Source organism: Macaca nemestrina, chromosome 14 (assembly GCF_043159975.1).
Source record: "Macaca nemestrina isolate mMacNem1 chromosome 14, mMacNem.hap1, whole genome shotgun sequence".
NCBI lineage: Eukaryota > Metazoa > Chordata > Mammalia > Primates > Cercopithecidae > Macaca > Macaca nemestrina.
In genome coordinates, this window is record NC_092138.1 from 114771035 (window position 1) to 114797963 (window position 26929).

Genomic DNA, 26929 nt, shown 5'->3' on the forward strand with positions numbered 1-26929 from the left:
TGACCCCAAGCCCTGCAGAAATGACAGTGCCGATTACGTGCTCGTGAGCTAAGCTTCATCTCATCCCTCCGTGGCCCATGCAATGGTGGGAACACTGTCAATCATGTCCATAGGCTGAGGGAGACACAGAGGCTCCCAGAGGCACTGAGCCAGGCCTAGGCACACCCAGCTCTGCCGAGGACAGCTGGTGTCTTTGGGAGGGTGTGTCCTGCACATCTGCACATCAGGCTAGCACTTGGCTCCGTGGAGGCCACAGGCAGCGTGGGGGGCTCCTTGCACAGGAGACGTGATTTTCCTCACACACTTGATTCAGGTGCGTGGCACATCCACACCCAGTAACTAGAGTCTGCGTCCTCACCTTCAAGCAAACCCTTGAACCCACTGACTCCCATGGGAAAGCCTGAGTGCTCAGCCCTGGGACCACAGAGCTCACAAAAGGAACGGGGAGAGCTAGGCTGACTGCAGGATCCCAGACAGTGGAGGAGCTGATTCCACCGCTGTTCTGAGCGGAAAGGCCCTCCCCGTACAGCTCCCGCTGGGATACATCTGTGGGAGGGAGGGCAGAGGCCGCTCTCCCAACCACAGGGGCAGCTCCTTATAAACCTGACACTTTAATCACTTGGCCTCCGAGGGGCTGGATTCTAAAAGCTTTGGAAATAGCGCAAATTGTTCTAGGTTGCCATTTGCCCAGGCCTCCTACAAAACTCAAAATTGACACAGAAAATGTACTGTTGACATTTCCCTGCTTCCCTGGTGCAAGCCGTAGGCCCCTGACAAAGATTGCCTTGTCAACGGGGTTCTAATTTTAGACAGCCTATGGAGGATCTCAGGGCTCAAAGCCAATCACATTTTGAAACAGGAAATATAATTTTTAAAGTGCACCTATCCACGGCCCTCCAACTGTGGATCCCTGTTCAGACAAAGACCTGTCACCCAGCTCAGTGAGAGTTCATGGGTGGAAGGGAGGGAGCGGTCCCATCCTTCCTGGCTCCAGCAGCTCAGCGAGGATGGAGTCAGCTGGGTCCGGGTCTCTATCATATCCCATGCACGGCCTGGCCCAAGAAACGGTCCCTGAACGAAGGAGGAAAACGGGGGCCACACCTGCTTCCCGACAAAGTGAGGGAGTCTGGGGAAATCCAGGGGCCTCTCTAACATCACAGAATCACTGGTTTTTGAGGCATCTTGCATTTTTCTCCACCAAAGCAGTAGAGTGGGATCGGTCCCCAGTTCTTCCAAGTGGTGACCCACAAGGAAAGGGACAGGCCAAGTGAGGACATCCGGAACATGGGCTCCCAGTCAGCTGGGCTTGGGTGGGAACAGCATCTCCCAGCGCCCATGGGGGTCAGCCCACTCGGCCTCAGTGCCCTCCTCTGACCCATCAACCAAGGATGGCACGTGTGCACCAAGCACGTGGTCCTGGCACGCGGCCCTTGGCCACTTTGGCTCAGGTGGGCTATGAAAGCCCCGAATTGCAAGATGGAACTCCTGGCCGTGGATGGAGTCACAGAGTTGTGGAAGATCAGCAGGAAGGGCCTTATGTCAGGTTTCGTTTAAACCCTTTCCACATCCCGAAAATTCCATGCAAAAAAACCTGCTGAAAATATTAAACGAAGTCAGCAAAGTTGCAGAAAGCGAAGTCAAATGAACCGTCACGTATGTGTTCACACGATTTCAACAAGGGTGCTTGAAGCCACTCACAGGGAAAAGGTCTCCAACAAGTGGTGCTGGGAGGATCTGACAGCCACGGGCAGAAGCGTGAAGCTGGTCGCTTACCTTACATCACGTCCAAAAATTAACTAGACATGGAACAAAGACATAAGGGTAAGATCTGTAGCTGTACAGCCTCTGGAAGAAAGCATGGGGAGTTGGAAATGGCAAGGGTTTCCTGGACAGGACACTGAAAGCACAGGTCACAAAAGCAAAAGTCAGATGGAAGGACATTCATCATAAGCACTTTTGTGCATTGGAGGACACTAATAAAAAGTGAAAAGGCAACCCACGGGATGGGAGAGAACATTTGCAAGTCTTACATAGGATAAGGGCCTTCTACCCAGACAGAATAAAGAACTCCTATGACTTAATAAAAAGTCAAATACCACCATTAAAAATGGGCAAAGGGGCCAGGTGTGGTGGCTCATGCCTGTAATCCCAGCACTTTGGGAGACCAAGGTGGGAGGACCATCTGAGGTCAGGAGTTCGAGACCATCCTGGCCAACATAGTGAAACCTTGTTTCCATTAAAAATATTTTTTTAAAAAAATTAGTTGAGCGTGGTGCTGTGTGCCTGTAGTCTCGGCTAATCGGGAGGCTGAGGCGGGAGAATCACTTGAATCTAAGAGGTGGAGGCTGCAGTGAGCCAAGGTTGTGCCACTGCACTCCAGCTGGGGCAACAGAGCGAGACTCCATCTAAAAAAAAAAAAATGGGCAAAGGACTTGAATCAACAATTCCCAAATACAAATACAAATGGCCAACAGGCCCAGGAAAAGATGCTCCACATCACTCCCCATCAGAGGCACGCACAATGAGTTATCACTTTGTGCCCATGAGGATGACAATTACAAAAACAAGAAAAAGGAAGTAACAAGTGTTGGCGAGGATGTGGAGAAACTGGAGCCCTTGTACACTGTTGGTGGAAATGGAAAATGGTGCAAGCACTGTGGAAAACAGGGTGGCAGTTCTTTAAAACATTAAAAATACAACTTCCATGTGATACAGCAACCCCACTTCTGGGTATACACCCAAAGGAATTGAAAGGAGGGATTCGAAGAGGTATTTGCACACTCATGTTCACAGGGTTATTCACAATAGCCAAGAGGGAGATGCAACCCAAGTGTCCATCAACAGAGGATGAACAAGCGGGGCATGGTGGCTCACACCTGTAATCCTGCTACTTGGGGAGGCCAAGGCAGGAGGACTGCTTGAGCCCAGGAGTCTGAGACAAGCCTGGGCAACACAGGGAAGCCCTGTCTCTACAAAAAATTTTAGAGTTAGCTGGGTGTGATGGCGTGTGCCTGTAGTCCCAGCTACTTGGGAGGCTGAAAGGGGAGGATCACTTGAGCCCAGGAGGTTGAGGCAGTGAGCTGAGATCGTGCCACTACACTCCAGCCTGGGTGACAGAGTAAGACCCTGTCTCAAAGAACAAAAACAAAAACACCAGAAACAGATGATGAACAGACAAAATGTGTTCTATCCACACAAAGGAATATTATTCAGCCTTAAAAAGGAAGGAAATTTGGACGCATAACACAACGCGGATGAACACATTATAAACACATCATGCTAAGTGAAGGGAGCCAGTCACAGAAGGACAAATCCTGTCTGATTCCACTCATATGAGGTCCCTGGAGTCACCAAATTCATAGACAGCGAGAGCAGAATGGAGGGCACAGGGGCTGGGGAGGGGGAAAGGGAGTTGCCTCAATGGGGACAGAGCTGCAGTTTCATAAAATGAAGACATTCTGGAGGTTTGTTTCCCAACAATATGAACATACTTAACACTACAAAACTGTACACTTAAACTAACAAACCAGCCAACAAACCAGCTCCTTTTCTTCATGGGAAACTGAGGCTAGGAACTAAGTGACCGGCACTTTCTCGACATCCTGGGCCACAGGAACAGAGGAGCCAGGAGGTGCAGACAGAGATGGGAATTTGGGGAATGTGAGGGAATGGCCCCAGGCCAGACAGGAAGCTGCATCCTGTGTCCAACAGAAGGTCAAGGAGATACCAGAGAGACCAGGCGGGTGGGGGGCGGGGGGAAAGGCGGTACTTAAAAAGATAACGGTAGAGAATGTTCCAGAAGTGAAGATGGTTGGTCATGAGCTGTCAGACTACAGAAAGCACAGTACGTACCAAACGGGAAAAACACCAGCGAATCCCTGCATGGAAAACACTGGGGCATGCGCAGGCATCAGAGTGGGCAGGGCGCAGAGCGGGTAGGTGGGGAGGAGGAAGGAGAAATGAAAGAGAAAGAGAGAGAGAGAGAGGCAGAGAGAGGCTGGGCGCGGTGGCTCACGCCTGCAATCCCAGTACTTTAGGAGGCCTAGTTGGGCGGATCACTTGAGGCCAGGAGTTTGAGACCAGCCTGGCCAACACGGCAAAATCCCATCTCTACTAAAAATACAAAAATTGGTTGGGTGTGGTGACGGGCAGCTGTAGTCCCAGCTACTTGGGAGGCTGAGGCACGAGAATTGGTTGAACCTGAGAGGCGGAGGCTGTAGTGAGCCAAGGTCACCCCACTGCACTCCAGCCTGGGCAACAGAGTGAGACTCCATCTCAAATAAATAAGACAGAGAGGGAGGCCTGAAACCTTGAAACTATCCCTCAGCGTGGCTCCAGTAGATGCTAATCTACTGTAGAACAGTATTTTTGAAGCACAGAGCTTCGAACATAACTGTCAGCCTGGAAACCCACATCCTCCAGGACTTTGAGCCTGGAAACCCACATCCTCCAGGGGTGAGAGGAGTGAGGTGAACTGACAATGTTCTCAGATCCAGACAGAGTTTATGATGCACGATTCTTGTTGAAAGAATCTGTAGGGGATGCACCTTCAAGCCTGGGCCCCTGACCTCAAACTGGGTGCAGTTTGAGGGTCAGACCAGAACAGATACCTGGCCAGGTGGGGGTTGAGCTGGGAGGGAGGAAGACCAAGGTGAGATGAACTCTGCCTCCTGTTTAGAAATAGGTGCTTTGGAATCAAACCCATGAAGGGTGGGGCTACAGGGGACCTCTCCACCCATGGAACTAATCAGTCACCTGGAGTGACATGTCTGTTATGAGCAGATTTAGCTCTGCAAATAAAGGGTTGGGGCAGGGGTCCGTTGTGACAGCATGGACCCTGCTGGGAGCTGAGTCCCTTTCCTGCTTGGCCCTGGCTGGGGGTGAGGGCTCAGGACCCACAGGGCTGCCTAGTGCCAGTCTTCCCAGTGGCCAGGCACTGTTCCCAGCCAGTCAGCCTGGACAGGAGGGGAATGATTCCTGAAACCTGCAGAGCCACCTGCCACTGGTGTCGTTCGCTAGGGCTCAGACTCCTGGACTACAGGTTGTGATGAGAGGGGATCTCTCTGTGGAAAGAGACCACGTGGGGCGGGGCTGAGGCCCATCGAGTCCCCCATACTTAGGCAAACATCATTACTATGACCATGGCTCTCCCCCTCCAAATTGGCCTGAAGACCCTCTCTTTTTGGAAGGTTCTGGAGGTCAGACACTTCCAGGCCCTGTAGGGAGTTCTGTGGGATGTCATTGGTCCCCAAGGGTGAGAGGAACTCGCCCTGCCTGTCCCATTCCATTCAGGCCACTTGGGTGGCAAGTGTCGGTCAGTGGGCAGGTGCAGGAGGCCTCCTGCCCTGGGCCACACAGCACTGGTACCCATTCTCGCCAGCCCCCACCACAGTGGCCAGCAGGCTTGAGGCTCATCTGCTGCAAGCATTCTAGGATTCAGACCGTGATCCCCCAAGCAGGGCACCTGGCATGAGGACTCAGGACTACAGGAGACCAGAAGGCCTCTGGTGCAGCCCAAGTCTCTCTCCGACCTCCTCCTCCCCTCCTGTCTCCCGCCCTCTTTCTCCCCCGCAGCAAGTCACAAAAGCCAGAATTCCTCTTTCCCCAGGTGGGTCATGGACAGTAGAGGCCCTCTCCCCCAAAGCCAGCCATGAGACCTAGAAATACAACACAAGCCTTGCCCACCTTTCTGGGGAGCAACTGGCCCTAAAGATGTTCTCCGCCCACTTTGTCTGACTATGGGTCATAAGGCCCTAGCTCCAGGGATCCTGCCCCATGCCTGGGAGTGAGGAGCACCTGCACGGAGACACCAAGGGGGATCGGCATGGCCGACCTCGCCGGCCTCCCCGCAGTCCATCCCCACAGGCATCCCCTGCCATCCGACACCTGTCCACATGGCTGCCCGTTCTTCACCGACCCTGAGCACTGGAACCGTCTTCCCTGGGCCTCTGGGTCCCCCTTTCTGATGGCTCCCATGTCACATAAAGCTTTGATTAAATAGATCTGGTGTGCTTTTCTCTTGTGAACCTGTCTTTTGTTACAGGCCTGTCTCCCATGCCCCTGATGATGGCTGAGGGGAGGGATCACACTTTTTCTTTCCTTACAAGGGCAAGATGAGAACCTGGAACTGATTGCCCCTGAAGCCTCCGAGGCCCCCAGCTCAGGGCCCTCTGCACCCAATTCTGCATGAGGTCACTTGCCCCAGACAGAAGCAGCAAACCCGGGGCAGGTTGAAGCTTCCCACCACCCACTCCACAAACACCCTTGCTCCAACCTCCCCTTGGGGCCCAGACACTTCACATTGTCATGGCAGCAGCTTAACCCGTGACAGGGAACATGGCGCCCCAGCCTGCGGCCACCAGTCTCTCCGCGCTGCATCAGGGAACCTGCCCATGACATTGGGCATCTGTCTCAGGCCTCAGCAAATCTGCACAGGTTCTGTAAAGCGCGTGTTTAGGCAGTGACCGGAACCCAGTTGGTCTCTGACTGGCATGTCATGGTTATCTAATGTGTGTGGGTGCAGGACTGCTCCATCCTGAACTAATCAAATCCTAATAGCGCCACAACTAGGACTTCTCGCTGTCAGGAAAAGAGATTCAATTTCCTTTCGAGCTGAAATTAATTTTCAGAGAAAATCACTTTATCGCTGTGCCCCACGGAGTGCTCCCAGCCCAGCATGCTGCTTCGCAGCGGGGCCTGTCCTCGGCAGGGGCTCTGGGAACACCGTGTCTGGCCGAGCGGAGCTCCGGGAGGCACACCGGGAGAGCACTGACCCACGGGGAATCTTGCTGGCCTCGAGGCAGATATTTGGGGAGCAAGGACAGCTGGTCTGCTGGCTGCTGAGCGGACAATAACTCTCCCCACCCTGCTTCTTCCTCTAGCAGTCCAGGGATCGTGGCGGCCTGGGTCAGATCCCAGCCTCTCAGAGAAGAATCAGTGCAGAAAGCAGCAGTGCTCGGCTAGGAATTGCGCCCAATTCGTCTGGTGGTGAGGAGGGTCTTTGGGCAGCGGCAGGCACCCACTCTCGTACCCAGGTCCTGGGTCTGCAGCCCTGGCCCTTGTCCTCATCGGCCCTTGCATCTGCCTTCAACCCAGAGGTTCCGCTGACGGTGCAGGCACACACATTCCTCTCCTGCATCTGGTTGGCTGGAACTCAACTGATCGCCTATAAATACTTGGCTCAGGTCCACGCTCCGGCCCAGCGTTTCTTCACGTTGAGGGGATATGTCATCAACACATTTTTAAGCCAGCACAAGATATTATTTAGGAGAATATGAAATTCTCCCTGGATTCAGAGAATCCAGAGTGTCTGGACAGACTTATGGAATGGCCCAGAAAGAATTTCAGACATTGTGCTAGACTTTGTGCTACAGGTGGGGACACTGAGGCCCAGAGAGGCGTCCCGCAGACGGATGGGGCAGGATGGAAAGCCAGGTTTCTGGCCTGACCTCCAAGGAGCCTTGGGTAACACGGACGCTTTGGTTCCAAACCACCCCCAGCATCTGTGGCTGACTCAACTCCCATCTCACACCTACCTGTGAGGCCGCCCTACAGGGGGAGTTGGCCATGGCCAGTGGCTGTATCCCCATCTGTCTTGCTGGCCAGGAAATGGGGAGGGCACTGTGTCCCAGGCTGGGGCCACCTGGGAGTGCATGGCCCTGGCCACTTTGAGGGACAGCCTCCCAGGTCAGCAAAAACTGTAACATTGACAGTAAGGGCCCAAAACCTCTGCTCTCCTGGCCCACACCTCCCCGGGGCCCTCAAGAGAAGGCAGAAGTCACTGAGGGCAGGATCCCTGGCCACTCCGTCCTCCACACCCTTGGCGGTGCCTACTCTTCGAGTCCCCGGCCCCATCTCATGGGAGCTGGACCTACTGGCCACCCAGCAACTTCAAGCCCCTGAGGGCTGCAGTCGTCCTCCAGACACACACAGACCTGGCCACCAGGCCCACACTGGTCACTCCAGACACACACAGACCTGGCCACCAGGCCCACACTGGTCACTCCAGACACACGCAGACCTGGCCACCAGGCCCACACTGTTCACTCCAGACACACGCAGACCTGGCCGCCAGGCCCACACTGGTCACTCCAGACACACGCAGACCTGGCCACCAGGCCCACACTGGTCACTCCAGACACACGCAGACCTGGCCACCAGGCCCACACTGGCCACTCCAGGCACACGCAGACCTGGCCGCCAGGCCCACACTGGCCACTCCAGGCACACGCAGACCTGGCCGCCAGGCCCACACTGGTCACTCCAGACACAAGCAAACCTGGCCGCCAGGCCCATAGTGGCCACTCCAGAGAGCTGCTGGGAGGACGAGGGAGATGGATGAGAAGCCAGTGGGGCTGTGCTCAGTGCTGGGCATCAGGGTCTCTAGGTGAAGATGGTCAGCCCCAGCTCACCCCTAGCCTGTCCCCGACGGACCCCGTGGACTCTAAGAACATGAGCATGGGAGTGACCCCGCAGAACCAGCCACTCAGCCCAGGAGACAGTAAATCTGTGTGCACTAAGGTCATCCGTCTTCCTAAGGAGTGTGGCCCTGGGGCACTGGCTGTCGGCAGGGACGAGCTCCTGGCTGGGGCTGTGGGGGGATGGAAGCCTGCCCTCAGCACCGGGGCATCTGCTGCCCTGGTCCTGCCACGGGGGCCAGGAGGTGTCGGGATGGGGCCCACAGAGACGGGGAGAATGCTGGTGGGGAGCGGGTAGAGCAGGGGCAGCTGATATGGGCTCCCAGCCAGCTCGTCCACAGGCCCTGGGGTCAGTCCCAGGGCAGAGCTCCCCAACACGGGCCATACTTTGTTCTCGGCCGAGAGGCCAAGACGCTCGACACTCGGGGCCTTGCCCCACCCTGTCTGTTTCCTGCCAACACTCAGTTCTCTGTGGTCATCTTTGTGGGACTCTCGGTTCCATGAGAACCCCTTGGCCTGTGGTCACCACTCGCCCTGCCCAGGACCTCTCTCCAGTACAGGCTGGAATGTGGCTGCAGGTCCCTTCCTGGGCCCCAACCTCACTCGGGGTCTGAGTCCATCGAGGGCAGGAGCCACATCTTCCATCCTGGAACCCCAGTCCAGCACCCAGCGGGCTCCTAGACAGCATGTACAGAGTTCACTCCAGAGCCCCTCAAGCACTGGTGAGAGAGAGAGTGAGAAGCACAGCACTGGGAACGGATCCTTGTTTAGTAAAACACTAATGCTTGACTGAGGGTCCCAGGTGGTCCAACATGAGCTGACGGTGCTGGGAGGTACGCCACAGATAACCGCCATGGCCGGCGCACGGCGTGTTTCCCGGCAGCTGAGCCTCCTTACGCGTGCAGCACCTCCCCACCGCCTGTTTCCCGTGTCCCCAGGATCGCGCACGCCAGCTGATGCTCATGTCCCGCCTCCCCTGTGTTTCCCCTCCCACCCATCCCACAGGCAGGGACCCCGGCCTAGAAAGCATTGTGCTTCTCTCCCAATCCACCTGAGACCTAGGGTAGCACTGGGCAAGCGAGTCGCGCAGAATACCGACGGACAGAGAACAACACCCCACAGAGTGACTCAGAAGGCCGGGACCATGAACCGCAGACACCTCCAACCCGGTGGGTCCAGCTCTACCCTCTCTCAGACCAATAGTCAGGGTCTATTGGGAGGATGGTGTTCAAGGGAAGTTCCTCCCGGGGCCACTTCCAAAGCAAAGAGGTGGGCCCAGTGTGAAATCCATGCCCAGGGCACTGGAGACGCAGCTGAGGGTTCCAAGCGGTTCTCAGGGAACGTTCAAAGGAACAGGAAAACAGTCACGACATCCGGGAGAATAAAGCAGTGTGTACAGACTGCAGGGGATGCCCTGATTACGTTTTAAAATCCACAGACAGTCACAGATGACGGGAAGAAGATAGCAGGCAACGCACTCAACTGTCAACCCTGATTTCTCTGGGGATGGGATTAGAGGGGTTTTTGCTAACTCGCTGGCAGGCTATGGATGTCCCCACCAGTCCTCTGAGATGCTGCTGACCACCATGTCCCAGCCAGATGAGCTTCGTGCAGCAGCTCACCAGACCTGCCCACAGACCCGGCATCCTCGCTCTGAGGCGGCAAGGATCGTGCCCAAAGTGGGCTTGCTAGAAGTGAGCTCTGCACTCAGCCCCTGTGCTGAATCCCATGTGCAGTGACAGTTGGAAACTGAGCAATGAGCAGTATCTTATGCAGCCCTGACGTGTTTGTATAACACCAGTTATTTTACACCAATGAGCAGGAGACTGTGGGGAGAAGCGGCCCCTGTGACCATCCCTGCACCCCCTACACCCCCAACGCTGTGTTTGGCCTGGCCTGTTCCTCTGGGGGACGTCATCCTGGAAGCAGAGCCTTTGTGTCAGCTCAGCGAGCACCTGGCCTGGCCTGGCTCCTGGGCCACACAGGTGGAGGCGGACCCAGGCAGCCGCGGTCCAGGCTTGGGGAGGCCGCCAGGGCCAGGAAAGGACCAGCCCCAGGGGAGGGGAGGCAGCTGGAGCTGCCTGTCTGAGAACAAGTCCCAGCAGCTTGCTGGAATGGCCGCGCGGGTGGGGGCGAGGCTGCTGGGCCTCACATGGGAGGGGATGGGTTCCCACCTGGTTGTCTCCCCCTCCGGTAGCCAAACCATACAGAGCTAGCACCTATGCCAAGCCTCAGCAAGGTGGGAGAACCCACGGCTCCCCTCCGCTTCTGCAAACCAGAGCCCAGCTGCAGACAAAGCTGGATGCTGTGTGGACCCCGTGGCCGGCCTGCTGGAGCTGGAGTCGGGCCGTCTGAAGGCCATGTGGCCTGGATCCAGCTGTGCTGCTCTCTCTGAGCGCCCACCCTCTCTGGTCCCAGCAGGCAGCTTTGCACCAGAGGCAGGAAGCAAGCTAGACACAGCCAGCCCCGCTTCCTGCCCCTGCGCAGCCTCTGGAGAGGGGAGGTGAGAGCAGAGCCGCTGGGATCTCCCTGGTCTCTGGCTGCCTCCTCCCTGACAGTCATCGCCACGTTGTTTATCTGCTAACGGAACCCAGCTCTGTCTCCCAGGACCTCGCTCCTCCCCAACCTTCCTTAGCATTTTCCCCACCCAAACCCCAGACGAACATACAGGAAGGAGAGACAGGGAGCTGCCTCCAAATGCGGCCGTGCACCCGCCCACCCCCTCCTGAAGGCCACATCCGGGTCACTGACACATATCTGGGGGTTCTGGGTTTCTTTAGCCGGGTGGCCCTGAGCAGCCTCTCTGAGCTCCATCTGGGTAACATGCGTCACACAGGGCAACATCTCCTGCAGCAGGAGTGCTGGAGGGCTCTGGAGGCCCGGTCCCCGCTGCCACTGCATGGCTTACACCCCTGCAAACAAGCTGGGTGGTCACGCACCAAGGTTCTCAACGGGTGATCCTGCCCCCAGCAGACCTTTGCCCATGTCTGAACACACTTGTGGCTGTCACAACAGTGGGCGCCACTGGGACCTAGCGGGCGGCAGCCTGGGAGGCTGCCACACACCTGTGTCACACAGGAGGGCCCCCAGAGCAGAGAGGGTCTGTACCACCATGTCAGTCGTGCTGAGGTTGGGAGACCCTGTAACAGAGCCTTCCGCGCTGCGGCGGGGATTCCATGGGGAAGTGTGCTGTGACGCTCGCGGAATAGTGTCTGGCACACAGGAAGCCCTCGGCAAACAGGGGCTGCTATGTTTACCATCCTCACCTCAGCCTCGAGAAGTCAAAGCAGATGCCAAGATGCCTGTTTTCCAACAAGGAAACAAAGCCCAGAAGAGGGGCATGCTGGCCCAGAACTAGAACCTGGGTCCCGATCCTGGTCTCTGAGGGAGCCTCCTGCCTGGGGCCGGGTCGCATGGAGTCCTGGCACCGGACACCACCACCGCCATCTCAGAATGGGTGGGCCCTGGCCCTCAGGATAGAGACTTTTTAGAGCTGGCAGGCGATGTGTGGGGTGCTCTTTGGGGACTGGCTGTGCTCCCACCCCAGCAGCCCCTCCTCCCATGCCAACAATGGCAGCTGGGAGGCTGCCACGTGGAGACCTCTGGAGCTGGCTACTGCTCAGCAGAGCTCGGTCCTCCCGTTTCCAGGGGGTCACTCGGCCTCAGGAGGGCTGCCCTGCGCCTTTCAGGAGGGGATACAATAGGTGGTGATGCGGGCGGTGAGGCTGAGGTCACCTTCCCTGGGACTGAGTCCCTGGCACGAACCAGGCACTGGGGATGGATGGAAGATGCTGTGACTTTGATCCCCATGACCTCTCCAAGCTGCCAACAGCCTGTGGGAGGGCCGCCTGGTCCCACTGCCCCCCTTCACAATTGGGGACTGAGGCCAGGGAGGTAAAGGAACCTGCCCAAGAGTCCCCAGCCCCCAGATCCCCCAGGATGCCCCTCACACCATGCTGCCACCCACGACCCAGAGGACGTGGCCAGCTGGAACCTACCAGGTGCCCGGCGGCTCTTAGCAGCTTGTGGGTGGAGAATGGGAAGGCCTCGTTGCTCAGGTCTGCATCCAGCACCTCCTGCAGAATGGCCCGGCTGCAGGCAAAAGCAAAGTCGCTCGGTCAGCAAGTGCTCACGGGTGGGGCCTGGGCAGGAAAGGCCCCAGGGACCTGCCATGAGTGGGATAAGTCTCTGTCCTCATGAGACAGACGACAATAAACATGGATTAATAAAAATACACCAAGACAGATGTATGTTCCAAATATACACAAGACGGCCACCTTCCAGCGGAGTAACGCTGGGGCTAGCAGGACCCCTGGGGACGCAGACTTGGAGACAGCTCTGATGGGACTCGTGATTCTTAGATGGGGAACTGAGGCCAGAATGGTTATCTAACCACGGAATGCCCCTGAAGCCCACAGGCCAGGAGGAACAGAGCATCTGGGCCAGGTCCACAGTCCACATCCCCAGGCCCCTCTAGGTTTCCAACTCGTCAGAGGCTGGAGGGGCCTCAGCTGCTGCTTCGGTAGCCACCGCCCAAGAGAGGAGCTGGCTATGGCGGCCTCAGTGCTGCACAGAAGAGTAGAGTAAGGCCAGGTGCGGTGGCTCACACCTGTAATCCCAGCACTTTGGGAGGCTGAGACGGGCGGATCACAAGGTCAGGAGATCGAGACCATCCTGGCTAACACGGTGAAACTCCATCTCTACTAAAAAATACAAAAAAACTAGCCGGGTGAGGTGGCGGGTGCCTGTGGTCCCAGCTACTCGGGAGGCTGAGGCAGGAGAATGGCGTAAACCCGGGAGGCAGAGCTTGCAATGAGCCGAGATCCGGTCACTGCACTCCAGCCTGGGCGACAGAGCGAGACTCCACCTCAAAAAAAAAAAAAAAAGCAGAGTAACTTGCCCAAGGCAGAGCGGATTGGAGCAGATTCTGGCTTCCTCCCAGCCCCCTGCAGAAAGTGCTCTTTCCAGACACCACCCCGCTCTGTTCCCTGACCTAACCCTCCAACCGGGCACCTCGGCCCCAAAGTCCTCTGCCTGACATGGGTGTGAGACGCTGAGGCTGCAGACTTGGAGGAGGTAGAGAGCTGGGCTTAGCACCCAGCAGGTGCTAAGAGCCATTTCAACCTCCTAGGGGACTGTGACCTAGCAAGGGCAGGGCCGCACCCGAGCGCCCACAGTGTGGCGAGGGCCCGGGAATGTTCCTGAGTGCTGGACAATCAGTCCATACTCGACAGTTTGCACAGATTTGCTGGGTCCACCCCTAGTTTATAAGCTCTGTGAGGGCAGGGGTTCACTCCCCACCTTCCCCACTCCACGGTGCCCTGCACCACATCTACTCTCACACTTGCCCAAGTACTGGAGACCTCACTGGGGCCAAAACCCATGGTCTCCAAGGAAGCCCTCACCTCCTGGGCACCGTGCCCACCTCCAGGTCTAGCCCTCTTGTGCCCCTCAACATTCTCACCCCTTCCCCTGTCCCCACTTAACCCTTTGTCATCCTTCAGCTCTTGGCTCAGCTGTCACCTCCTCCAGGAGCCCTCCCTGACTCCCTAGGTCTTGGTCAGGTACTCGTTGTCCAAGGTCCCACAGTCTCCTGCCAGAGTGTCTCTCACATTGGTTGTACCCACCCCCAGGAGCTCTGTGCCAACAGAATCCCCCCATCCCAATGTGTCTGGCACAAAGAAGGCTCTCAGTAAATAGGACTGACTGAACACCCTGGCTTGGCACAGCAGGGTGAGGCCTCCATTGCCAGGAGATGCTCCCGCTTCTGTCCCTCTGGGGTCCCAGCAGGTGTTGAGCCTGCAGGGTGAGCTGCCCAGAAGCGCTGCTGACCCTAATCCCAATCGTCACAGTGTTGGGAGCCGCCACCCACGTCAGCCTGAGGTGCTCGGCGGTGGTGCAGTTGGCCAAGACCCTTATGTAACCACCCAGCACCCACGTGGTGCCAAGTCCTGGAGAGTGATACCAGCGCCTCAGATCTGACAAGCACATGCTCTCTGCAGCCCTGAGTGGCAGCCACACGGCAGGGACCCTGGAGCAGGAGCCTGGAGCTGCCACCTGGTCCAAGGCTTTGAAGGGCTCTGACCCAGGCGTGGGCTCAGCAACCTCAGGGGAAGCCCAACTCCAGGGGTCCATGAGCTTCCCAGTCAGAGGCCCCGGTTCTAGTCACAGGCCCTGTACTTACCCCTCAACCCTACCAAGCCCCAGTCCCTCATCTGTGATGCCGTGGGCCATTGTGAGGAACCAGCAAGAAAGCACACACAAAGCCCGTGGTGTTAACCATGACCACAGTGATGGCCAGTTCTGGGCTGCACGACACCGTCTCTCCCAGTCATGCAAGAATATTGGTTTTGGTTTGTTTCATTTCGGCTTGAGACAAGGTCACACTGTCACCTAGGCTGGCATGCAGAGGCACAATCACAGCTTGCTGCAGCCTTGACCTCCTTGGGCTCAAGTAATCCTCCAGCCTTGGGCTCCCAAGTAGCTGCGACTACAGGTGTGCACCACCATGCCCAGCTAATTGAAAAAAAAAAGTTTTTGTTTTTTTAGAGACAGGATCTTGCTATGTTGTTCAGGCTGGTCTCAAACTCCAGGACTCCAGTGGTCTTACCACCTCGGCCTCCCGAAGTACTGGGGTTGCAGGCATGAGCCACCATGCCCAGCCTCCACCAGTACATGAGGCTATTTGAGTTTACATTCACTAGTATTAAAAATGCAGTCCCGGCCGGGCACGGTGACTCACACCTGTAATCCCAGCACTTTGGGAGGCCGAGGCGGGTGGATCACGAGGTCAGGAGATCAAGACCACAGTGAAACCCCGTCTCTACTAAAAATACAAAAAATTAGCCAGGTGCGGTGGCAGGCGCCTGTAGTCCCAGCTACTCGGGAGGCTGAGGCAGGAGAATGACACGAACCCAGGAGGCGGAGCTTGCAGTGAGCCAAGATTACGCCACTGGACTCCAGTCCGGGTGACAGAGCGAGACTCCGTCTCAAAAAAAAAAAATGCAGTCCCACTAGCCACATTTCAAAGGCTCAGTAGCCACACAGGGCTTAGTGGCTGCGTGTTGGACTGCTCAGTTATGGAACATTTCCAGAAAGTTCCATGGGGCAGCCGCTCACACAGCCTGCTCCAGGGTCCAGCAGGTGTGCTGAGCACGTCCTGAATAACAAGTCTGAAAGTGCAGCCTTCATCAGCAGCACCAGTATTATTATTCATCTAAGAAACTTTGGGTTATTTTTGAAAGATAGAGGACATTTTGGAGAAGAAAGTTAAGAAATTACCAGGAGGCAGCGAGCTCCTCTTCCCGCCCTGGCTGCCTCCCCCGCCGCCGGCTGGAGTAGCTGATAATGAGGCTGGGCGCACTGGCCGCCCCCGGCCGCACCTTGATCTGTCCATCTGCCACCTCCTCCCTCCACGGCCCACCTGCCTCCCCGACACTAAAAATATCCCCACTTCCTGTCCAAGGTTGGCGTGGCAATGAAGCCGGAGGATTCCGAGGACCAGGCCTTGACACCCCTCCCTCCACCCCAGAGATGCAGAGGTTGGGGTCACTCAGGTGAGAAATTGAAAGCACATAGCATTGCAGCTGCCTGTGGGCCAGGCTGGGGCCTGCATGATTCCACCGCATCCCAGTCTCTTTCCCTGTCGCTGTGGCCGGCACCCTCCACTCCTCATCATGCACGCGTCCCCTCCCCCTGACCCTCTCAGCACACCCCATCCACCGTCGGGTGCTACGAGCTTCGCCCAGTCCATGGGAACCACCACAATGCCAAACCCTCGCCCGTGAGCCGTACGAACTCAGCTCATCACTCCCTCCTGGACATCCCTGCCTCCTCGCCTGGCCTGGGGCTCCTCACAGGCCTGCTGGTCCCCTGCCCACTGGCCCAACAGCAGAGGCCCCCCACCAAAGCCCAAGCCCAACCATGTTCCTCCTCTGCTCAGCACCCCTCCCTCAGAGGAGCAGCCACTGGGCCTCCAGGATCTCACCCTGCTGCCCTCTGAGCACGGCTCTTGGCCTGCTCCATCCCAGCCTCCATGTGTGCCTCAGACAAACGTACTTGCCTGCCACGGGGACTTTGCACCTGCTGTTGCCACTGCCAGGAGCAGTTCCCCGAGAACACCAAGGCTGGGTCACTCCTTTCCTGCAGGGTTCTGCCCAGCGTCTCCTTAACGCATGTTGCTTTCTATGAGCAGCCTCAAGTCAAACCCTTGGCAGAAGCCAGTTAATGTTAAAGCACTCGACCCTCTCCGATTCTATCCCTTCATTCAGCAAGCACGCGTCTGCTGCGTGCCTCTGAGCACCGCAGTGCGTACACTTGGACAGACAGCAACCAACTCAGTCCCTCGCAGCCCGAGAGGGGAGCGACGGCCCAGGACTCAGGGAGAGGTGCCAGGGAAAACGGACCCTGTGGCAGGGTCTGGGCACTCCAGCCAGAGGTCTCGGCAGAATCCCAGGCTGACAGGATATCACCCGGACACAGCGCCGCTACGTCAAAGTGCTCACCTCGGCGACCTGCAGGCTGGAGACGCATCTCCCCCCACCCCTCCCCACCTCTCCATCTCTCCTTTCCCGTCCTCTCCCCGAAGCTGCCCCCATCATTTTCCAGAGATAGATCACTCCTTTGACACCCTCCACGTACCCAGAAGCAGTGCCCTCATCTCGTGCCTCTTCCTCCTGCCCAGTCCAGCAGAGCCACCCTGTCCAGCCCCAAGGCAGATGTGGTGGCAGGAGGCACACGGAGATGAGTGTCCTGGCCCCTTATCCCGGGGGGTCACCAATGGAAGGCCTAGACTAGGCTGTTTCCTCACAGAGGGTTTGTAACTCTTGAAAAAGGTTGGCAATGAGCGTGTGCAGGCTTCTGAGCACAAAGAGGGACGCTTCCCCATCAGCCCTGGCACTGACCAGCTGTGTGACCTTGGGCAAATGTCTCTACCTCTCTGTTTCTCAGTTTCTGGATCAGTAAAAATAAGAACAATTATGACCACCTCAAAGGGCTACTATGGGGATGGGAGATGTCGGCTCAGGCTTGGCAAGTCACAGGTTGCTCCACGAGTGGCTGCTGACATGACTGCCTTTTCCCTCTGTCCCCCACCCCCAGTCCCTTCTCCCAGCCTCTGAAGCACAGTCAGAGGGGTTTGTCCAAGGTGCACACCTGCTCAGCCGTCCTTTTGCCTAGGACTCTTCTGTGGCTGTGTGCATGAGCCAGCAGCCGAGGGTCTTCCCGGGTCTTGGTTTCTCATGGGTGGGGAACACAGCCTGGCAGGTGTTTATAGAAGGAATGCATGCATGGATAAGCCATGCAGAGACCTTGTCATGGCACGTGTTTCTGGAGGAGCCAGAGACCCCTCGGTGTAGGATATTACTCTGCCCGTGTGATCCAGGTGGCATACAGAAATTACCAGGTAGCAGGGCGAACCCTGGCCTGGTTCTGCCCACTCTGGGATGGTGGACGATAATTCCTAGACTGCACGGGTGATGCAGAGACTGTCCTCCCCTCTGGGACCCTGGGGTCCTCAGTGACTGAACAACTACAAAGTTGTCTTATGTTGTCTCAGTCTGACTCATGTTACGGGCTTATCTGCATTCCAGTACTTTCAAGATATCTATTCAGAAAGGCATCTCTGGTTTACCAGAGCGCTTCACTATTCAGAATGGCCCATTCTGGAGAAGCGGTTCTGCCCAAGGGCCTGTTGGAGGACCTGGGTCCAGGGAGCAGGTGTGCCCAGGGGCGGGCTCCCGGTCCTGTCTCACCTGGCTGGGCCCTGGATGCTGACCATGCCCAGGTCCTCGGAGCTGTCGATGAGCTGGCACTGGAACTTCTGGTCCTGCAGCACGGTGGTGATGTGGGACCAGTTGTGCTGGGCCACGGCCCCGCCCACGGCCAGGTAGTAACCGTCCCCTGGAAGAGAGGCACCTGGACTTAGAGCAGGATTTCAGGGCCTGGGAGGTGGGGACAGAGAGGGTGGCCCAAGGGTCTCCCGGCTGAGAAAACAGATGCACTCTCAGGGGCCTGTGCCTTCACAGTGCCCAGGGACCGTATCTGTCCCTCCCTTGGTCCCCCAGGGCCACGCCCTGCACAGAGTATCCTCTGAGCCATGAGGGTTAAGAGAAGGACCTGCTTCTCAACCCCTACCACCCAGCCCTCTGCAGACACCTCAAAGGGATGCCCCCACCCTGGGAGGACGGTGTCTTGGGAACACACAGGCCTAGGCCAGCCTGGCCCAGATGCAGTTCTGTGGCTCTCCGGCCTTACTTCTCACCTCTCTGAGCCCCCATTTTCTCATCTGTAAAAGGGGTAGACCCACAACATCTGGCCCCACAGAGCTATTGGGAGCACCCCTTGGATGAGAGACCTCTCAGGGCCCCGGGCAGGCCCCAGCCAGGCTGCTCCCTCCTTTCCTCCTCTTGATACCATGAGCACAACAGAGAATGAAGGCAAAGGCAAGCCAGTCCTCAAGGGGTTCCCTGACCTCTGGGCTGGGGCTGTTTCTGGACAGCATCCTCAGCCCTATGCCAGACAGACACCCCACCTCACCTCCCTCAACATACACACACACACACACACACACACACACACACACACACACACAGCCACTCTCAGGTCCCTGGCTCCTGGGTGGCCCCACCAGTCTGCAGCTATCCCAAGCCTCTCCCAGGAGGGCATGGGAGCTACTGAGGCCAATTGGCGCCCAGGGAGATGGCAGTTGATGGGCCTGGCCTCCTATGGCCCTGACCATCCCTGATCAACTTCCCTGAAAACAAAACGCCAGTCCTGAGGCCAGTGGTCAGTCAGCCCAGGTCCAGGCCTGGCCTGCAAAGCTGACACGGCAGAGAACAGCGAGAAAGCAGGGTGGCTGGGGGACTTGCGCCATTGGCCCTGGGTGTTGGGGGAGCTGTGGGCTGTGCACCTGATTTTGTGCTTTTCAGTATTGTTGGAATGGTTCCCAGGAGCATGTATCCTTTTGTAATCTTACAAAAAGATCAATAAAGATCATTTAAAATTACTTTTAAGATTGACAGCTGCTTTGTACGCCACCTTGATCACATGTAAATCATCACATTCTCTCGGCTTCATGGTGATCTGATGTAGCATGGGTAGGTAGCACGTGTATTCAATACGTGCATATTTAATGCCCATGCATATTCATAACTCAAACAGTGCAGTTTTGAAGCCTGAAAGTAAAGCAAAGCCCACACGGTGGTTTTCTCCTGTTGAGTGGTGTCCCCAGGCCCCGCAGAGCCCTGGGGGATGTGACTCACTGTGCTAACTCCACACCCACCAAGTGCAAACCTTCCCGACAATCAGCACCGGTGATCCCCAGCCCTCAGCTCTAGGAATCCACCAGAAACCTCTGGAAAGCTAATTGTGCAACACCGGGAGATGGCTCAGCGTTCAAAGCACTTTCCTGACAGCTTCCCCTGATGAGGGGGGACGAGCAAGGTCCTCATTCCCCAGTCAGGGAAACTGAGGCTCAGGGAGGCTGGTCCCCAGCCCCCCCAGCACCCCCCAGGCTCTGACACAATTCTCCATAGCAGTTCCGGGAGGCGCGTCTTCCTCACTCCATTTCACAGATGGGGGAAACTGAGGCTGAGGGAGGCAGTTCACTGAGCCAGGCAGTGGCAGGGCCTGGCCAGGATTTTGGTGACCTGTGACCTCATTTTGGCCCCTCTACTGTCTCCTCAGCTAGACTCGCTAAGTCTGTGGTTATGGGCTGTGCCTGGGCCGCCCCTCTCCTGGGGGCTGATGCCCAGCTCCTTACGGGTATCACTCCTCTCAGCTCAGAGATGCCATTTTGGCTGAATGACCCAGAGAGGACCAGCGATGGGCAGGTCACACTGGTTCTCACCAACACACCCTTGTAGCCAGCAGCTCCTACCCACCCTTCCAAGCTCAGGCTGGCCATCTCCTCCAGGAAGCCTTGCTCATCCCAGCTCAGCGGCTTCACACGACCTTCCCTAACACCTCACTCTTTCCCATCCCCTTGCAATATCCCCCTCCAGGTGTTACGGAGCCCTTCCTGTCCCCATCCGCACACACAGCCCACTATGGAGTCCCTGAAGCCGCACCAGCCTCCTTCAACTCCTCCCAGCTCTGGCTGCCCTGGTGCTGCTGCACAGTACGGGCTCCGCAAGGACTGTTGAGGGAATGAGGGAAGGAATGAGCTCACGGATCCATGAAGCACAGGTGCTCTGGGTCAGCACATGGCTCTCTCAGCCTCCATGTCACCGACGGCAAGACGGAAGGGGTGGGCGAGCTCTGCGCACCCCACAGGACCCCTCGCTCACACTCGCAGCCTCATCTCTGCCACTAGCCTCGGGACTGCAGGGCTCACCTCACTACTCCCTGCTTTTGGCAGAACCCCAGAGGTCCAGGAGTCCCCGCCAGCCCCCAGCCTCAAAGACCCCTGGGCAGTGAGGAACGCAGTCTTCCCACCCTGGCCCCCAGTATCCCACCCGCTCTGGTCTATCATTTTTCCTCTTGACCCATCTTACATCCTACACCTTCCACTTATTCTTTTTTTTTTTTTAATCCTGTTTCCTCCCACCAGAGATAGAAACTCCACATGGGCCATAACCTTCTGTGCTTGGTTCATTGCTGGGTTCTCCCTGCCTCAAACCGAGTCTGACCCACAGTCGGTGCTCAGGGAATGCTGCTGAAGGAGCGGGTTATGAGCTGATCATGAATGAACCCCTTTCTCCCCTTGCCTCTCTCCCCCAGTGCCCAAGCTGGGGCTCGACACTGACCGAGTCCCAGTGAGGAAACAACTACATTTGCCAGCAGCACGGAGTCAGGTCAAGAACCAGGAGATGCCAGCTCTTCTGAACAGGCTGAGCCCTCCCCACTGACTGCGCCCCTGCCCCGGGGACAGCACAGAGAGCTGCACAGTCAGCACCTTCCCCTGTGCAAATCCCGTCCCAGAGGCGACAATGCCCCTTCTTGGAGAAAGAGAATGTTTCCCTCTCTGCTTCTTCATCCCTGGTGGGGATGGGTTACAGGACGAGAGATCAGATGGCTCCTGTGTGAACCCAGGGCAGGATCAGGGAGCCGAAGGGACAGGAGGCAGGTCCTGGCTCTGGGTAACAGTCGGGGCTGAGCAAACAAGGCATGAGGGTACTGAGCTACCCGTCACGGAGGGCATGCAAGCAGACATAGAGGGACTGCAGAGGGCAATCAGGCATTGGCGTGGGCCCCGAACCGGACATCTTCTAAGGGCCTATCCAAGCCTCAGACTAGGGGGTCACACAGGCCTGAGAAGTCAACCCAGCAAGGATGTCAGTGGCAGAAAGGAGCCGACTGCTTGGAGTGGGAGGCACGGCCCAGCATTGGCACGCTCTGTTCCGGGCAACCGAGCTGAGCACGCCCACGCTGCAGCCACTCCGAAACGCAGCAGTGTGGACAGGTTCAGAGATGCAATCATTGAGTACTGGGAGCTCCAGCAGTGCCGCCTGAACAAAGCCCGCATTTAGCCTGAAACGAGACCTCTAATCTCCCAGCCCTGACCACAGTGGGCACAACAGCTAACGACAGAGCTGCCGTCAGCAGCTCATCCCATCCATCCCGCCCTGTCCACAACCACCAGTCCACAGAGCAGGCCGCAGTCACAGCGCCACACACACAGAAGCATCCCATACCTTCAAAGGCGGGGGCCAGTGGGGAGGCCTGGTGGCTGGGTGCCAGGCGGCTGACAGTCAGGTCACTCTCGGTGCCCCCACGGTGGTTGAGCATGCAAGTGTACACGGTGGAGCCTGCGAGAGGGAGAAGGAAGCCGGGTCTGTGCTGAGGCCCCAGCCAGGTCTGTGCTGCCTCAGTTTCCCCAGGGCCGCTCACAGCGGCAGCTCCTTGTCGCAGAGGCTAGATAACTCCCAGACAGGATGCCCTACTGGGAGGTGACCTGGAGAGCCCCTCAGCCCAGGGATGCCATTTTCAGCTGAATGACCCAGAGACGACTGGCCTTGGGCAGGTCGTCCCATCACCGCCACCCTTGTGGGAAGGAAACTTCTTTCTTCTTGAAATGCCTTGGCACTGGCCCCTCCCACCCATCCACCACCATGCTGAGAAGTTTCTAGGGACAGGATTCATGTCCCCCATTCATTCTGGGGCTCCTAGCACCGTGCCTGGAACCGGAGAAGACTCCATAAATGTCTGTGGCATAAATTACTTTGTGGATGGAGGATGGATGGACAGATGGGAAGGTGGGCAGATGGATGGGAGGAAGGGAGTGGGTGAGTAGAAGGGGGAACAGATGTATGGCGAAACAGGGATGTGTGGGCTGGCGGATGGGTGGATGGAAGACTGAGTGGGTGGCTGGATTAATGGGAGGTGAGCAGCAGGTGCTCAGGAGTCTGGGGAGTGAGTTTGTTGGTTGGCTGGCTGGAGAGATGATGTTAGGGGTTGAATTGTGTCCCCCCTAAAAGATACGTGAAAGTCCTCACCCCAGGACTGGGAATGTGATCTTACTTGGAAATGGGGTCTTTGGATATGTGATCAGGTTAAAGTGAGGTCATTAGTGTGGGCCCTCATGTAATCTGACTGCTGTCCTTATAAGTGGAGAACACGGCCGGGAGCGGTGACTCACGCCTGTAATCCCAGCACTTTGGGAGGCCGAAGCAGGAGGATCACCTGAGGTCAGGAGTTTCAGACCAGCCTGGCCAACGTGGCAAAACCCTGTCTCTACTAAAAATACAAAAAATTAGCTGGGCGTGGTGGTGGGCGCCTGTAATCCCAGCTACTCAGGAGGCTGAGGCATGAGAATCACTTGGACCCAGGAGGTGGAGGTTGCAGTGAGCCGAGATCACGCCATTGCACTCCAGCCTGAGCGACAGAGCGAGACTCCATCTCGGAAAAAACACACACACACACACACACACACACACAAAAGAGAACACCTGGAGAAGGCCTTGTGACACAGGCAGAGACTGCAGTGACGCAGCTGCACGCCAAGGAAGGCCAAGATTCCCTGCCACCACCAGCAGCTGGAAGAGCAAGGAAGGGTCCTCTGCAGAGTGTCAGGTACAGACACCCTCATTTTGACCTCCAGTTTCCACAACCGTGACAATAAATTGCAGTTGTTTTAAGCCGCCAGGTTTGTGATCCTCTGTTCTGGCAGCCCAGGACACTCATGAAGACGGGGATGCGTGAGCTTTTGGGTGGGTGGGTGACGAAAAGGCAGATGAAGATCCCAAGTATGTCCCAAATATGGCTTGGGACATACTTATATTAAAAATGAGTCATTATGTATCCAAAATTCCAATGTAGCTGAGCATCCTGTGTTTCTATTTAATTCTGGCAATCCCACCTGTGAGAGCATGGCGGGGACTGGGCCCCCCAGTCCCAGGAGAGAGGTGGCTGAGGGCCAACTGCCACACATCCTGTCTGGAACAGAGTAGAGAGGAAGCCAGAGGTGGGGAGGAGAAGGAGGGTGGGAGGGAGAGGTGGAGGAAAGTAATGAGGGCCTGGGGTCTGGGATGGGGCAAACGGGGCTGGACAAGGGGGCCCAAGGCCAGGTGAGGGCAAGGAGCAGTGTGCTCAGGGTGCCCGAGGGGACTGGGTGGCTTGCCAGTTCATCTCAGTGCCTGAAGCTATGCCCATGGAGTGACAGGAACATGTGTTCCAACCCCAGACTCCATACCTGGAGGTCGGCTGACATCTGCGGAGAACAGCCAGTCGGCAGCCTTCCTTGCATCCAGTCCCACCAGGTAGAACTTCCCAAAGTAGGACATGTCAAATACAGCGGCGGCCCCTCTGCAGGCCAGACACTCCTTCTTGATCTGAAAAGTTCCAGGGAGGTGGGAATGCCGCGGGGGCCTTTGGGGTGTGCTTCTTCCTCAAGAACGTGGAGAACGGGGGCTCTTTCCAACACACCTGTACTGAGCCTCCCCTCCCTCTCTTCCAGCCCAACCAAGCCCTTCTCAGCTCAGGTGCACACTGTGACACACGCTTCTCAAGCACAGGACATGCTCCCCAGGATAGATTATATGCTAAGCCACAAAACAAGGCTCAATAAATTCAAAAAGGTTGAAATCATATAAAGGATGTCCTCTGACCAAGATGTAATTAAATTAGAAATCAGTAGCTGAAGAAAAATTGGAAAATTCACAAATAAGTGGAAATTATACAACACACTGCTAAAGAACCAATGGATCAAAGATTCACAAAGGGAATTAGAAGTTACTGAATTAAATGAAAATGAAAGCACAACACAAAACCACTTATGAGATGCAGCTAAAGCAATGCTCACGGAGAAATTTCTGCTTGTGTGTGATTGTATTACAAAAGACGACCTCAAATCAATAGCCTGATCTTCCACTTTGAGGCACCAGAAAAAGAGTATAATTAAACCCAAAGCAAGCAGAAGGAATGAAATGTTAGAACAGAAATAAATAAGAATAGAAAAATAGAAAAAAACAGCAAAACAAAAAGCTGATGTTTGAAAAGGTCAACAAAATTGACAAACTTCTAGCTAGAGTGACAGAGAAAATGAGAGGACTCAAAGTGCTAAAATCAGGAATGAAAGAGAGGATATCATGCCTACCCTAGAGAAATAAAAGGGATTCTGAGGGAACTTTATGAACAACCGAATGCCAACAGACTAGACACGAAATGGACAAATTCCTAGAAACACACAAATTACTGAAACAGAATGAAGACATGACAAATCTTAATAGAACCAAAACAAAAAAGAGATGGAATTTGTCATTGAAAAATTGTCCATAATCCCAGGTCCAGATGGCTTCCCTGATGAATTTTACCAAACAGTCAAAGAAGAACTAATACCCATTTTTCCCAAACTCTTCCAAAAAATATGAATAGGAATTACTTGCCAATTCACTCTAGGAGGCCAGCATTACCCTGATGCCAAAAGCAGAAAAAGATATTATAAGAAAGCTACAGACCAATATTTCTTACAAATATAGACACACGCAAAAAAAATCCTCAATAAAATACTAGCAAATCAAATCCAACAACATAGGAAGAGATTACACACCACAATCAATGGGATTGGTCCCAGGAACGTGAGGTTGGTTTAACATTCAAAAATCAATTGATGTAATGCAACATATTAAGAGAACAAAGGACAAAACCATCTGATCCTCCAATAGATACAGAAAAGTATTTGACAAAATTTACCTGTTCATGATAAAAACGCACAACAAACTAGGAATATAAGGGAGCTTCCCTCACCTGATGAAAGACACCTACAAAAATCACATAGCAAACATGATACTTCATGATGAAAGATCAGGAACAAGATGGGGGTCCATTCTTACCACTCTATTCAACATTGTACTGGAAGCTCTAGCCAGGGCAATTAGGCAGGAAAAGAAAAATAAGAGGCATCCAGATAAGAAAAGAAGAAATAAAAACATCCCTATCTGCCAATTACAGTATCTTGTATGTAGGAAATCCTAAGGAATCCACTAAAAAAAAAAAAAAAAAAACTGCTAGAACTAATAAAATAGTTTAACAAGGTTGCAGGATAGAAGGTCAATATATAAAAACATACAAAAAACTATTGTATTTCTATATTAGCAATGAACAATCTCAAAAGGAAGTTTTAAAAAATTCTATTTATAGTATCATCAAGATAATAAAATGCTTAGGAATAAATTTAATTTAAAAGTCCAAAACTTATATCCTAAAACCTACATTTTTTTAAATAAATGAAAGAAGACCTAAATAAGTGGAAAGACATCCCATGTTCATGAAACAAAAGACTTACTATTGTTGAAATGACAATAAACCCCAAACAGATCTACAGACCTAACACAGTTCCTATCAAAATTCTCAGCTGGTTTATTTGCAGAAATTGACTAGCCAATCCTAAAATTCACATGGAGATTCAAAGGGGCCAAGAATACTCAAAACAATATTGAAAAGGAAAAATAAAGTTGCAGAATTCACACTTCTTGATTCCAAACTTGCTATTAAAATACAAAGCTACGTAATCAAGACAGTGAGGTACTAAATAAGAATAGACCTACAGATCAGTGGAATAGGACTGAGAGTCCAGCAATAAGCCCTCATCTTTACAGTCAATTGATTTTCAACTAGGGGTGCCAACTAGGGGTGCCAAGACAATTCCAAAGGGAGAGCAATCTTTTCAACAGCTAGTGCTGGGCCAACTGGGTAGCCACATGCAAAAGAATGTGGCTGGACCCGACCTCACACCATGCACAAAAATTAATTTTCATGGACCCTAGACCTAAGTGTAAAAGCAAAGACTGTAAAAGTCTTAGAAGAAAACATAAATGTTTTTTACCTTCAGTTAGGTTCTTAGACATGTTACCAGAACCACAAGCGACAAAAGAAAAATATAGAGATGAACTGGACAGCACCAACATTTTAAAAGCTGGAAACAATGCCAGCAAGGAAGAGATAGGACAACCACAGGATGCGGAGAGTGTGTGCACATTACAGATCTGATAAGGGACTTGTATCTAAACTACATAAAAACATTTGCAACCCAACAATAAAAAGACAGTCGGGTGCGGTGGCTCACGCCTGTAATC

General features: G+C 54.9%; 1 protein-coding gene across 2 annotated transcripts in view; it reads right to left on the minus strand.

The window, feature by feature from the left end:
• Window positions 1–2306: 2306 nt before the first annotated feature.
• LOC105471877 (sarcosine dehydrogenase) overlaps window positions 2307–26929 on the minus strand; it is a 63737-nt gene continuing 39114 nt past the window's right edge. For both annotated transcript variants that reach the window (XM_071078562.1, XM_071078561.1), the window contains exons 15-19: window positions 24049–24187; window positions 22052–22165; window positions 18170–18317; window positions 12416–12509; window positions 2307–2405 (exon numbers count right to left, since the gene is read on the minus strand). In XM_071078562.1, coding sequence (XP_070934663.1) covers window positions 2322–2405; window positions 12416–12509; window positions 18170–18317; window positions 22052–22165; window positions 24049–24187 — 579 coding nt within the window. In that variant the 3' untranslated portion in view covers window positions 2307–2321. The remainder of the gene's footprint in view (window positions 2406–12415; window positions 12510–18169; window positions 18318–22051; window positions 22166–24048; window positions 24188–26929) is intronic.